This window comes from Ochotona curzoniae, unplaced genomic scaffold, assembly GCF_017591425.1.
Source record: "Ochotona curzoniae isolate NIBS_2020 unplaced genomic scaffold, NIBS_Ocur_1.0 contig_64, whole genome shotgun sequence".
NCBI lineage: Eukaryota > Metazoa > Chordata > Mammalia > Lagomorpha > Ochotonidae > Ochotona > Ochotona curzoniae.
This window is the reverse complement of record NW_024466502.1, coordinates 34,371,923-34,387,216: the sequence shown is the minus strand read 5'-3', so window position 1 is coordinate 34,387,216 and position 15,294 is coordinate 34,371,923. Positions and strand designations below refer to the sequence as shown.

Sequence of the window (15,294 nt, the reverse complement as noted above, 5' to 3'; positions counted from 1 at the left end):
CAAGGTGGAATGGGACATGTACAGGGAACTCCAGAGGTGAACACAGACAAAAAACCACCCGTCCTGTTCACCTGTTTGATTTGATCAGGAGCAGAGATAGAGCTACAGGTGCCAGATGGGCAGTGCAGGAACAGGGAGGATTTCATAGCCCAGACCACCCTTTAGAGCCATATCAGGAACCACTTTGTTTAAAAGGCAAGGGCTATGGGGCAGGAATGTTCATGCATGGAGCTGGGAATGAACTCATTTCTGACTCAGTGAACTGCAACAACATGACATCCTACAGGTTCCACCCAAGATAGGTCCATGTATCCCTCAGACCTGACAGCCAGTAGATCAGGAACTCTACTAGAAGCACATCAGGCAACATTTCTTACAGTGTGGCAAAGAATTTAAGAATACAGGGGACAACACTGAGCTATGCATGTGCTAAGCTCAATGAGAACTCACTGGACTCAGTGCGTTGCACTGGTCCTACAGAAAAATAATACCAACTATGGCATTGTACAGGTCAAAATAGGTCCGTGTAGGCCTCAGACCTAAAGGCCAAAAAGTTCTGGCAAGATCAACACCACCAACAACCTAGATATATAGGACACACAGTACCTCCCTAATCCTGGGACCTGCTACAACCAGAAGTAAGAGAAAGGTTGTACAGACAATGGTGCAGCCTCAGAATGGGAGCACAGGAGGTGGAGACTGGTGAACCAGGAGCTGAGGCTACACAGACCATGGTGGAAATCTAACATAAGAACCCAGACCTGCAACTTGCTGAAGGGAGTGGCACAAGTGACTGCAAACAGCCATGTACTAACTGCAATAAGAAAAATCACACTGTAGACCTGTGGGTGACACAGCTTAGAAACTTGCCCCAATAAGAATCCGATAAACAGAAATATAATGAAGAAGCAAACGAAGAGACAGAGGCATAATGAATATTACTGCAGACTCCCTGGCAAAAGAATAAAACCCTATTTCAATCTCAGAGTTCACTGAGGAAGACATCGAGAAAATCGGAGATAAAGACTTCAGAAAACATTTGTTATAAAACTTCTTATCAACAATGAGAAGCACGTAAGCAGGCATTCAAGCAATATGTCACACTGGAAAAGAATCAAATGAAAGCTGATATATCAGAAATGAAGAATACAGTGGAGCAAATTGAAAGCACAATGCAGGGCCCAGCGACTTGGCCTAGTGGCTTAAGTCCTCACCTCGAATGTGCTGGGTTCCCATATGGGAGCCTGTTCTAATCCTGACAGCCCTGCTTCCCATCCAACTCCCTGCTTTTGGCCTGGGAAAGCAGTTGAGGATGGACCAAAGCCTTGGGATCCTGCACCCAAGTGGGAGAACCGGAAGAGTTCCTGGCTCATGGTTTTGGATTGGTACATCACTGGCTGTTGCGGTCACTTGGGGAGAAAATCATCGGATGGAAGATATTTCCATCTCTCCTTCTCTTCTCTCTCTCTCTCTCACACACACATATATATGTCTGACTTTGCAATAAAAATAATCTTTTAAAAAATTTTAAAAAATACACTGGAGAGTCTCAAAAATAGAATGAATGAAGCAGAAGAAAGAATCTCAAAATTGGAAGATATTTCCTGTCACCAGGGGGAAACAAACCAAAAGCTGTAAGCAGAGCTGGATCAGGTCAACAATGTATTCAAGAATTGAAAGACAATATTAAAAGGTCAAATACAAAAGTTATGGGAGTCCCAGAAGGTGCAGAAAGAGAAGCTGGGTTTACAAATGTATTTAATTAAATAATAAGGGAAAATTTTCCTAACCTAGAGTAAGATTTGGGAAACAACACCCAAGAGGGGCACAGAACTCCCAACAGGCTTGATCAAAAGTGATCTTCACTGCGACACATGATAATCAAGCTCTCGTCAATCAAACATAAGGAAAAAGATCCTTAAATGTGCACGTGAAAAAAAAAATCAACTGACATATACAGGAATCTCTACAGGCCAGAAGAGAATGGAGTGACATATTCCAAATTCTAAAAACAAAAAATTGTTGGCTCAGGATAATGTACCCAGCAAAACTTTCCTTTATCTTTGAAAATGAAATAAAATTCTTTCACAGTAAAGCAAAGTTAAAAGAATATGCCTCTTCCAAACCTACCCTTCAAATGATACTTAACGATGTTCTCTTCACAGAGAAAAGGAATAGTACCCACCAAAACCACAGGCAAATGTGGAGAACATCCCAGTAAAATAACAACAGAAGACTAAATCAATGAACAACCCACTGTTAAAATGACAGGACCAAATTACCACCCATTCCTATTAAGCCTGAATGTAAATGGCTTAAACTCATCAAATGCTAATTAGTAGATGGATTAAAAAACAAAACCAATCTATTTGTTGCCTACAGAAGACATATCTCATCAACAGAGGTCAGAGGAAACTATATTTCATGGATTGATTTTTTGTTAGTTTCATCTCTTCAAAACACTTTCTTCTGATTAAATTCTTCAATGACTCAAAGATCATAGAGTAGCATCTTTTTCTTCAAGATTCTTGATTTTTTCATTCCTTCCGCGACACATTAGTCATTCAGTAGCAGGTTATTTAACTTCATGGTGTTGCTAATTTCTTTTTTTTTCCTTTCTGTTGTTGATTATGTTTGTGGCTTTTCATTTAAGGGGATGTATAGTAACTGTGTAATGGAGACTATCATATCCAGATGTGAGGACAGAATGCAGTATGCATCTCTACTTTCAGATAAAAATGGACTCCCAATGAAACTGGTTATTATATCTTGACAATAGGATTCTGGACTTCTGTCATTGTTCATGCCCACAAAGCTGGACATATGATTGTGTATAATAATGATATAAGGGAAGGGAATTGGGGAGGGGAAAGGGAAATCCCACAATCTATGGAACTGAATCATAAAATAATAAAAAGTCAAAATTTTTTAAAAGCAAGTGGTCTTTACCAGTACTTTGGAATCTGAATAGAATATGTGTGCATATTCACAATCAGAGCTACATGAACTAGAATGCATTATATACGGACTATCTGACATGCAAACTCAGAGTGCCAAAATAGCAATGATCTATGTGCATTAAAACACAAAAATGGGGTCCAGCATGGTAGCCTAGTGGCTAAATTCTCTCCTTGTATGCACCAGGTTCCCATGTGGGCACCAGTTTATATCCAAGCTACTCCACTTCCCATCTACCTCCCTGCTTGTGGCCAGGGAAACCAGTCTATGATCGCCCAAGTCCTTGGGACTCTACAACTGCATGGGAGACCCTGAAGAAGTTCCTGCTTCTGGCTTTGCATTAGCTCAGCTCCAGCTGCTGTGGACACTTGGGGAGTGAACCAGTGGATGGAAGACTTTCTCTGTCTTTCCTTCTCTCTGTAAATCTGCCTATCCAATAGAAATTAAATAAATAACTCTTTAAAAAATAACAAAAGTGATACATTTTAATGGGTTTAATTTGGTAGATAAATCAATTCGAAGCAGGTTATTCCTAAGGAGACCAAAACCAAAAGGCAGGGAGAGGCATGATCAAATATTTCTCAAAGATAAGCTATGAATCAAAACAAGGAACATGCCTGGAGAAACAGATTATGGAACTAAGACTGTTGAACTCCACTAGCAATTTTTTCTTTAATAAGAAAAGAGCAAGGAATGTTTACAGTTAAATAGGTGAGGCATCCTAAGGATAAGAATTCAGAATGTTCAAACTATGTAATTCAGGTGAAGTAATTTGAAGTATTTGAGTGTAAGAATCCTCCAATGTGAATGAAAAGTGGAACCAGGACATAGATTAAACTTCAAGGTCAGAGTGCCCAATGACAGTCAGGAAAGTTGGGTTTAAGTTTAAATAACAAAAAAAACCCAAAAATGTAAATAACAAATATCATCATGCTGCAGTTGATGAAGAAAATGAAATGTGAGGTTGTTACTAGGTTCCAACAAAAATCCCCCGAGTTCATCTTGTCGGAGCATATCACCAGTAAATATCAAGGTGTCTGGGAATGGCATGTACTGTGCGTAAAAACAGTTCCTTAAAAAATGATGATTTTGGTTACACACTACTAGATGACTAACGACATGAACTTCACTTGATGTGATGCTTGATGCCTCAGTGCATGTTTACAGCAGGATGTTTAAGAGGCCCATATTCTATCCCGGAGTACCTGTGTTTGATAAGATTTCTGTTAACACAAAAGCTGGGAGGAAACAGTGAAGGCTTAAGAAACTGCATTCTTGAGTACTGTGTGGGAGACCTACATACTGCCTTCCTGGTTCCCAGCCTGGGGAGTGAGCCCAGTCAAGACCCAGACATACTGAGCATTGCAAAATGGAACTAGTGGAACTCGTTCTCTGCCTTTTCTTCCACCTCCACCTTCTAGTTCTCAAAAAATAAGTAAATAGATAAAGTAAATTAAAATCTTGCTATCTGGTATGTCCCTGATTTACTCAGTACATAGTATTCTTCCAATCAGAACTCCACATGATTCCCACAGGAAACAAAAATCTATTAGAACATTTCAGACTTTCAGGAACCAGACCGGAAAACATTCCTCTGTCAGGAGCCCATCAACATAAATGCACAGCTACATTGAAGAATAAGAAAATAAAGTGTGTTTTGCATTTATTTACACTAATTCTCTCCAGAAAGTTATCAAACACACTGTTGAAAATGACAAGCCTGACTTTCTTGGCTAACTCTCTGAGCAGCAGTGTACTTGCGGCTGTCCAAGTTCAGGCTTTTGAGTCAATCTGACTTTCTGAACAAAGTTACATTGACCAATTCTAGAGTATCTTTACAAGGGCCTAGCATCTCCCAACCTCACATTTACCTCCAGGTAATATTCTATACCTTAAAATAAGGAACATTGTGAAGACCACAGAGGGCATTACATGAAAGCACCGAGCACATGATCTAGGAAGTAATAAGCACTGAATCAAAGGTGACTCTTCCTGGTTCTCCCCTGTTGACAGGCTAACAGAAACCTAACTCAAGAAAAGTACAAAACAGATCTCCTGTTTCGGGGGAGGTTGGACAGTTAGTGTTAAATGGAACCAAGCTCCATGAGCATACAATCTATAGTAGATTGTTCACAGAGTAAAAACACAAAATTAATTCCCAGTTAAGAAGTCTCAACTACAAGAAGGATGAGTTAAACTGCTGTCAAATGAACAGCTGTTCCCCCAGAGATCTTCAAACTTCCCCCCTTGGTCTACATGGCTGGAGGCAGCAGGCCGAACAGATGTTCTTCCTTTAGCTATTGTAATAAGGCTCTTAAAAACAGAAGAAAAGAAAAAGATGAACCTGGGGAGTTTTTATACAAATCAGCTCTATGTTGCTAAGACTAGCCAAGAGAGATCATAGAAATTAGTGAAAGTTTTAATGGAAGTGTTTGGAAAAATAGCCTTTAAATATTCATGTTTAAAAGTAGGCATTTGTAAGTGTTTCTGGTATTGATAAATTAAATTCTTGGTGCCAATAAAGAAGGCTTTTTAAAAAAAAGTTTGAGGTAGATAGGTTTTACATCACTACTGTCTGATGGAGGTTAACAAAAGTTGTTCATATGTGGTCCAGGCAACTGCTAGACAACCTGACTTAGCACTAATGCTCTTTCCACCCGTGTATAGAAAGCAAGTCATGTTATCTCTATGCTATGGTTTCTCCATATGTAAAATGGTTATAGTAATAGTACACATATTGCAACTGATTGTAACTGTTGCTGTGAGGAAGGAAGTGAATACAATGGCTAGCACATGCTTGGTACTCTAGGTATTAGCACTCAGAGCACGTCACCCACTGATGAGCTGCTACTCAACAGGTTTCTCTATTATATGTCATCATGAATTGCACTACAGATGCAGAACTTATTACCAGGGACAGAAAGGTGAGAACAATAAATTAGTCAAGAAAAATATAAAGAGTGTACTCTCGGCACTGGAAACAGAAAGTGGCCAGAACCTGAGTGAAAGCCTTCCATGAAAAAATGCCACAGCAAGGGCCAGCTGTGGAGTGAGGACATCGTCCACAGGCAGCACCTGTTTATGGATGACGAAGAGCACACCGAATGTCAGTGCAGAAAGTCAAAATGGAAACTTTTAAGAAGTATTTTTTAAGACTATGTAGTTTTAGTCTGTGGTAATGTGGCCCTCCAGAAGAGACTTTCAATGCATTTGAAACTGTATATCTAACTAGTGACCAGGTACTATCATACTCACTCATTCAAGAGACTCTGGTGTGCAGAGTGAAATAATATTCAGTTTAACGTCCCATTAAGACATCAGAGGATTCTGATAAAACGTATTTGTAAAGTTTCTGCCAATATTAATGCTGACAACTTTTAAAAGCTATGTAACAGTATTTACCCTCCAAAAGAACTAGGAAAAAACCTATATGAAATTTCAGCACCTTGACATAAGCATTTCCCTTTCAGATTTCTGATTTTTATTCTGAAGAAAATTTGTTCTCCAAATTCTTTCCTTTAAAAGTTTTTGTATCAAGATCTGCAGTTTTTAATTCTGTTTGGTATGCGACCTTAACTATGATAGTACTTATTTATATGATCTTGGCAAACTGTAAAATGGGCAAAACACATAATGTAACTTGAAAAAAAAAACTCTGGAAAAATGAAAGTAAGTGTATTTTTGTGCAAAAAATTTAAATTCCCTTCATATAAGGAGCCTTCGAAAAGTTCCACAAAAAGTTGGGAAACACTGCATAAATTTTTTGTATACACTAAACTGTTATTTTAAAGTACACTCTGCACTAGCCTTTTTGCAAGAACCTCTATTGCTGTCACTCTGCTACTGATTTTCTGAACTCTCTGCCATTCAGATATTTCTTCCCTTGGTTCAATATTGATTTGGTATCAGAAATGCAAAATGACCTACAGAATGTCTTGATGCTCTCTAATCCTTTTCAACCTCATAAGATTTGGAATCAGACCTAGCTTCAAATATCATTTTTATCACTTATAAACACTATTCCCTGGATCTCATTAGGAAAGCTCCCAGGTGTCAGTGTTGTGATTTTTAAAATGCAATACAAAGTATAGAACACAATGGGAGGCACCATGGTAGTTTTCCAGAATCTTCCTCTTCTACAAGATCACATGGGTATAGACTTTAGATCCATCCATCATTTTGTAGAAGTATGATATTGAGTAAGAAATGTTCCTTCTCTTGCTTGTTTCTCAGCCACATAAGAAAAGCAACATGGGAAAACACAGTATTACTAAGGGCTGACATAGACAACAGAATGTTTTGTTCACAGAAAATTATACATGAAGGCATGTATACATGTATCCATTTATACTTTGTACACCATGCTTGATGATTACTGGAAGGATCTGTATGAGCCACGAAAGTTGTTATACTTGCTATAACACTCCATTGTAGTGCAAGCATAACAAATTTAAATTAACAAAGGAAAACAGTGCCTAGGGCAGAGTCTAAGAGGAAGCAAGTACATTGCTTTTGTTTTCTCCGAGTTGGGCTTCCCAGTACCTCACTGTCCCAGCAACAATATACGCAGTGCAAAAGCTGCATGGCCAATCAGGTCAACCCAACCAGAGCGTACGCATCCAGGATTTTCTGTGTAGTGCAGTTACAAAGGCAAGGACAGTCTGCATGACTGATCTTATCTAGCGAGTCTCCAGCTCTGTCAAGAAGTCATACTGATACAGTACGGCATAGAGCCCAATGTTAACAAAGGCAGTTATTCTCCATAAACCACACTGTTAGCCTACACTTTCCTATGTTGCTGCAAGTATTTGAGTTTACCAAAAAGACACTTGAGGCCAGCTGTATAGCACAGCAGGTTAAGCTATGGCCCAAAGGGCCAGCATCCTGTATGAGGCCCCGTTCCATTCCTGGCTGCTCTACTTCCAATCTGACTCCTTGTTAATGAGCTGGGCATGTAGCAGAGAAAAGCCAAGAACTTGGGCTCTTGACCTCTTATGGCTTCAACTTGACACAATCCTGGAAATTACAGCCATCTGGGGAGTGAATGAGAGGATGGAAGATTTCTTCCGGCTGCCTTTCCTTCCTTTTTGTTGTTTGTTTTTTATTTTAAAGATTTGTTTTTTTGGAAAGACAGATCAGATTTATGCAGAGACAGAAAGATTTTCCATCCACTAGTTCACTCTCCAAATGGCCACAACAGCCGCCTTTGAAATATCTGTATGTATGTATATGTATGTCTTTTTAAAGCACACTTAACAGGCAGGCTGTTGCCACGGTGCAGAGGAAATCTCTCAGGGATCAGCCAGGGGCCAGACCTTTCTCTGCAATGTGAAGGGTGTGAGCACTGCAGGCCTGAATTAATCCTGGCAATTATGTGCCAAAAGCCATGATCAACATATAGTACATACTACTTCACTAAACACTTAAGCAGTCTGTCTTATGAGGAAGGAATGAACTTCTCTTTTTACAATATACAACTTGAAGCTCAGGAACACTTAAGTGTTGGCAAAGCCTTTGATCCATAATCTGGTACCAATCCATAATACCTACGAATATATTGTAAGATTATAAAATAACATACTGTGTCATAAACACCACATCATGTAACACAAATACATTTGTCACCCAAATTTGTTAATTGGCAATAAAGTAACTCAAAAGCCACTGATTCTGGAATGATTCTGGAAGGAATAAGATAGAGTTTGGGTGAATATAGAGTTACTGTAGACAGGCTTTCCTTTAAAATGTGTGTTCTGTTAAAAGTGATTTGATCACGGGCAAGTGATAACCAACCCCAATCAACTTAGCAACCAACTTTTCCTTAGAAACAACCATCTCTTTAAATTCAACCTTTCCATTCTTTATACTGCAAAACTTAATCCTCACAAACATCTGCTGAAATATAAAAATGGCTTACTCTTCTATTAAGAATAACAGTTTTTCCTTGTAGAAATGTATCACCAGTTTTCCTAGGGAGGCAACAATACCTTCTCACTTTAATATGTGTGTGGTTTTCTCCCCCCCACCTAATCAGCTAATACTTTTCAAAAGATCTTTTTAATGTTTAAATGAAAGGATTCCACATCAAAGACCTGACCTCCCTATTAAAGTATCTAAAGAAAACCCTAGGAATGTAAAATCTATTCAAAGGCAAATCGCAGGTAGCTTATTGTACAATGCATTAAGAAAAGAAAAGGAAAAAAGCTTCATAAAAGCTGTATGGAATTTGGTAAAATTATCCCACAAAAATACAAATTGATCTTAAACATAACGAAACAATTTCATAGCCAAAAACTTATTACAAAAGTGCTCTGTAATCAGCCAGGAGGAAGCCTTTATGAAGAACTTCAGAATTTGTCACTTTCTCAATCAAAATTTCTGATTACAGCTTAATGTTGAAAAGGCCAAAAAGAGAACAAACCACACATATTTCAATAGGTTTAAAATCTGAAATTTTAAAAGCTAACTCCAACATCAGAAAAGGTGGGTTTCACTACAGACAAGAAGAGTGGAATGAAGTAACACAATAGTAGTATTTCAGCTAGTACAGATAAAAAACAGCTTTAAAAATTTAATTTTTTGCCTACCGTGAAAGTTGTTCTGAAGTTATTCAAGTCTGTAAAAAAATCTTCCACTGAAACTTTCTTCACATCAATGGCATAGTATCCCATTATATTCTGGTACAATTTTTCCATGTTTTCATGTAATTTTGAAAGGTTTCCATATTGTTCTTTTGCACTGGTAACAAAGCTGTATGGTATGGTTAAGGTATTCCAAAATTTACAAAGTCATACTTCAGGAGAAATGAGAACAAAAAATGAATGCAGTGTTCAGTCTTTACTGGCACCATTTATACTGCTAAATGAATTTTGCAAGGACTCAATGGGTTAATGTCTGCAAAGTTCATTTAGCAGGATAAATACGGTTATTGTCCTCCTACATATTTTAAGGCTCATTAAAAACCTACATTATATAAGCAAACTAAATGTTTTAACTTCATTTTTGGAAAATTTGTATATAGTTTCTTCCACGCACTGACTAAAAATTATGTTTATAGTTACACAGGCACACACGTACAGAAATGTTCTCTCATTATGATAACATAGTTCAAAGCACACTAAAATTGAGTACACTAATTTAATGTGAATTTGATAGTTCCTGGAATTAGAAAACATCTTCTAAATAAATCAGACTTTCCCCCTTTATTGTACAATAAGATGCTGAAGAAGTCAGATATGAAATTGTACTACACTCTGAAAAGACATCTCTTGCAGAGTCATTTGTAACTGTCAATGATTTCTTTTCCTACTAAAGAAATATAACACAGCTAAGCTTAAAGTAGTGTTTTAAAATCGATGATTAATATAAATCATAGTAAACACACATTAGTAAAATTTAACAAACACTAATTTAGGCTAATGGAAATTTGTCAAATAAGAATGCCCGTATATAAAGACATTTTTCACAATTTCATAAACATGGTTCTTTTTTCAGTTTTCCCTGGTAGAGTATGATAAGGGATTGATGTAAGCCCTTTGATTGACGAAACAAAGTAAAACACAAAGAAGAAAAGACACAACACAACTACTAGCAAGCAGGGAATAAAGCCAAAACACAAGATTCTAATCATTAGAACCCAACCTCTTCACTAGTAAATGGAAGTGTTCCAGGCAACACAACTCACTTTATAGCCTGTCTATCTTGAGCCCACAGTTATCCACGGCTGTCTTGTGCCTGTCTCTTTCCATATTCTGCTCTGCTTGTAATATGCATATTAGATAGACAGGTAGATAACACTTCAGAAGGATTAAACTGGAAGGCAAGGAGTGTGGATTCTAACGTAGGCACTGATGATTTTAATGACTGCAAAAAAAATCATAGATTTGTGACTCAGTTTATGCTCACGTTAAGAGCAAAGTGCCTTTCTACTCTTTGCTGAATAGAGATGCTACCAGTGCCAGCGACTGATCTGCTTACACTTGGTAACATTTTGTAATTCTTGGATGAGTAACAAAACATTTAGTGTAATTAGTCAAACTAACAAAAATCACAAGCAATCATAAGAATAGAGTCACACATGACAGGTTTTCATGCACATAATCATTATTCATGAAAAGTTATAGGTAATGTGAATTTATATGTAAATAGAGATTACATTTGAAATTCATTCAGGAGCTATCATTAAATGGAACATACAGTGAAACATTTGTAATGTGAAGTATCAGTCAGAAACATCAACTTATAAACCGGTTTACCTATTCAACCTATAAACTCTCAATTCAAATTATATACACTCCAAATAGAGAACATGTATATAAATGGTTTACTTAGATAATCTTAACTCCTGAAAAGAGATGGTCTTTGCCTTTTTTTTTTTTTTTTTTTTTTTGCTTATCCAAACATTCGGGGATTTGGTCTAGCTCCCCTTTTTTCTCTAACCTCCACAGCTATGAGTAATCATCTCTTGTAATGGAAATAGTATTTTTAATCCACTGTACATGCCTGCAAAGTTACAAGACACAAGCTGCTGGATCCATAATGTAGTGGTCATCTTGTTCTTCTAGCATCATTCTTCAGTAGTGCTTTGTCCCTATCAAATTTCTAGCAAACATGGTCACCTCTCATTGTCACCTCCAGATGCTATGTTCTACCTTCTTAGCTGAATTAGGACTAATCAAATGCAATATATTGATGGCAATTATTTTACACTAGTGCCATCATGCTTGGATTTTCCTAGTAAGAGCAGAGAATACTCCATAATGAAAAATTCAGGGAATGCCTATTCATGGAGCTACAATTAAATTATCAAACACCTTGAATTTATGTTAAAACTAACACAATCTCTGGAAGGTATTTCTGTGGTGAGTGCCTCCAACGGTATGGCTCTATAACTGTCCTTTTTTGTGTCTTAGCACTGTGTGCAAATCTTTGGGTTTTAATAATGAGCATGTTATAGAAACTAGTAATTTAAACTTGAGAATAGAATCCTTTGAGAAGCTACTTGGTCAGCATGTTAAAATAAATCAATGACTTTTAAAAATTTTGATTTTCAGATAAGGAAGCTGAGTGAAGAAATATCAGTAACAAGATTGTACATATTTCTAAAAACAGTATTAGTCTATTAAAAGATCTGATAGAAAAGATGGCCAAGATCCAGACCTAGGCAAATGACACTTTTGTTCTATCAGGTAGACAGCTTTTATGTGAACTTATAATCATTATTATGTATAAAATAATTTGCTCCCAAGAAAATGAAGTGGAGCTCTGAATAACTGGAATTAGCAACAAGAAAAGCAAAACTGTGAGTAAAGTGAAGCAATGATGGAAATAGCCAAATCAATTCACAGAATTAAAAAAGATTGATAGGATGGAATAATTGGTTAGAGGAATGGCAATGGCAATGGCATTGAAAGGTACCCTTTCAATAAAAAAAGGGGACATATTCAAATAAGGAGGCGTGAGCGTCATACAAGGGAGTAAAGTACTATAGTTCTCCTGGTGTGAACTGTTCAACTTCAAATAAAGGCAACATCTATGTGAGTTACTACTTAGGCTCTAAGTGTTTTTTTTCCCTCAGATTCAAGGTTTGTATTTGCGAAGACTTTTGAAAAGTATGTAAGACACTAAACAAAACATTTGGTCAGATTAACTTTAAAAAACACTGAGATACATCCTAACCATTTGCTGTCGTAACATACTCTCTGTCCTTTACATATATGAAGGCTAAGGACAAATTTGAATACATTACTTCCTGAGTTCTTAAATCTGGAAGATATGCAGTGAATATGAAGTACTAAGTAACAGTCAACCAAGCAACACAATCAAGATTTGGAATTCTCCTGTGAGGCCAGTAAGGCTTATTCCTCGACTGCCTCAATATTAGCTCACAACCTCACTAATGTACTTCCGTCATCAAGGATGCCCATACTTTCATGATCATAACAAAGGAAATCTTCAATCAACCTTATGTATCTAATACATTTAATTATTTTTGAAAATCTCTGATTAAGACAGGTATCCAAAAAGTACTCCTCGAGTATCACTGTCTTCCATTCTTCTATGTACTAGGGAAAAGAGAAGCCAGCGAAAGACAAAAAGCTACTGCTGTTGGGCCCAGCGCTGTGGCCTAGCAGCTAAAGTCTTCGCCTTGAACGCTCCAGGATCCCATATGGGCGCCAGTTCTAATCCCGGCAGCTCCACTTCCCAACCAGCTCCCTGCTTGTGGCCTGGGAAAGCAGTCGAGGACGGCCCAAGGCTTTGGGACCCTGCACCCGTGTGGGATACCTGGAAGAGGTTCCTGGATCCTGGCTTCAGATGGGCATAGCATTGGCTGTTGCGCTCACTTGGGGAATGAATCATTGGACGGAAGATCTTCCTCTCTGTCTCTCCTCCTCTCTGTATATCTGACTTTCCAATAAATAAATAAATCTTTAAAAAAAAAAGGTACTGCTGTCATAAAATGTGAGGATGTTTCAAGGCATTTGTACAAAGCCTAAATTAAAAGAAATGAGTGGGCCTGGCATGATGGTTCAGTGGCTTAATCCTTTTCTTACAAGCAGCCAGATCCAATATGGGTGCCAGTCCACGTCTCAGCTGCTCTATTTTCCTTGCAGCTCCATGCTTAGGTCTGGGAAAGTAATACAGATTGATCCAAAACCTTGGGACCTTGTATCTACATGGGAGGAGACCTAGAGGAAGTTCCTGACTCGTGGCTTCAGATCAGGTTGACTCTAGTTATTGCGGCCATTTGAGGAATGAACCAGAGGATGGGAGATCATTCTCTGTAAATTTACTTTTCAAAAAAACAAAAACAAAAACCCACCACTTTAAAAAGAAATGAGTGTTCAATTAAATATTTAAGGACTGTCTTCAATATTCTGAATAATATGTACAAGAATGAGATATTCACCTAGGGATGTGCACGGTGAAGAAAATAAATGTTGTCATCACATACAGTGATTAATTAAGTAAGGATAGTCAGGGAAATAGCAATTAACAAAAGCATGAGGGGGACCAACACTGTAGTGTAATTAATAAAGCCTTGGGTGATAGAGCTGGCATCCTATATAGACACCGGCGGTGGTACAGCTGCTCCAGTTCCTATCCAGTTTCCTGCTAATATGCCCTGCGAAAAGTTGTGAAAGAAGATCCAACTGCTTGGACCCCTGAATCCATGTAGAAAACCCAGAAGAAGCTCCTGGCTTCAAATTGGCCCAGTTCCATCTGAGCATCTGCAAGGAAGACTGCTGTTTCCCTATAACTTTGCCTTTAAATATATATATATAATATTTAATATATATTAATATACAATATTATAAATATTACATATATAATACATATATAATATTTTATATATATATAGTAACCCAGAAAAACTATAAAATAGTGAGATTCAGTGGGAAAAAATCACCTACATTGGAAGAGCCACAGATGGAAAGAAGCAGGATATTGAACTTTCCTTTCCAATATATCTATCTGAAATGCAGAGTTGGAAAAAGACAAAGTATATCTTCCAACCACAGGTTCATTCTCCAAATGGCTGAGATGGATGGACTGTACCAGGCTGAAACCAGGAGCCAGAAAATCATCATTTTGGCAGGGGACCAATGACATGGGTCATTACCATCAGCATTCCCAGGTGCTTTAGTTGGGGGCTGGAATAGAAGTGAACAGCCAAAACTCAATTTGGCACTGTAGAAAGTAGCTTAAACATCTGAGCTACCATATTCTGAGTCTGAAATTTTTTTTAAGGATGTGTTAAGTGCATCAGAAGAATGAATCATAAAAGGCAGAAAGCAAAAGTGATAATGTTAATTCAACATAACAAACTTTGCTAGAATAAATCATCCAGTAGCCCAACTTCCCATTTCAATACTCCTGGGACCAAGCCTTACAGAAGCTTCAATTTCATTCACTCCAATCTTTTTCACTTCCTAATTGCAATTCAATTGAAGAAAAAACATTGAATTTCTTTATCTGTAAAATGCTGTAGTGTATGCAGGGGACAGTAGCAATGTAAATAAGTGTCTCAATGAATTTACTGGAATGTTTTTACCATCTACCTAGTATTCAAGTATTCCAAATATAGATACGTAGCAGAAAATACAAGAAAATACAGCGTGATTTCAGTGAGGAAATGTAAAGAATGTAACCTGGGAAAGAGTGGTAGCTTTCCACATAATGTGTCAGAAATAGGAAACTAGATAAATATTCAGCAAAATGAGTTTTTTGAGAGATTTGGGAGAGAGGTAGGAAGAAAACAAAATCAAATTATAAGAGCTTGCACCAAAGAAATTTCAAGGGCAATGTTCTATGATTTATTTATTTCCCTTAAGA

The 15,294-nt window shown here is 37.6% G+C and overlaps 1 protein-coding gene across 4 annotated transcripts in view; it reads right to left on the bottom strand.

Annotated features, from left to right (window-relative positions):
- The window catches only part of DIAPH3 (diaphanous related formin 3), a 449,656-nt gene that overhangs the window by 159,297 nt on the left and 275,065 nt on the right, over positions 1-15,294 (bottom strand). For all 4 annotated transcript variants that reach the window (XM_040991319.1, XM_040991320.1, XM_040991321.1 and 1 more), the window contains one exon: positions 9,546-9,710. In XM_040991319.1, the coding sequence (XP_040847253.1) occupies positions 9,546-9,710 (165 nt within the window). The remainder of the gene's footprint in view (positions 1-9,545; positions 9,711-15,294) is intronic.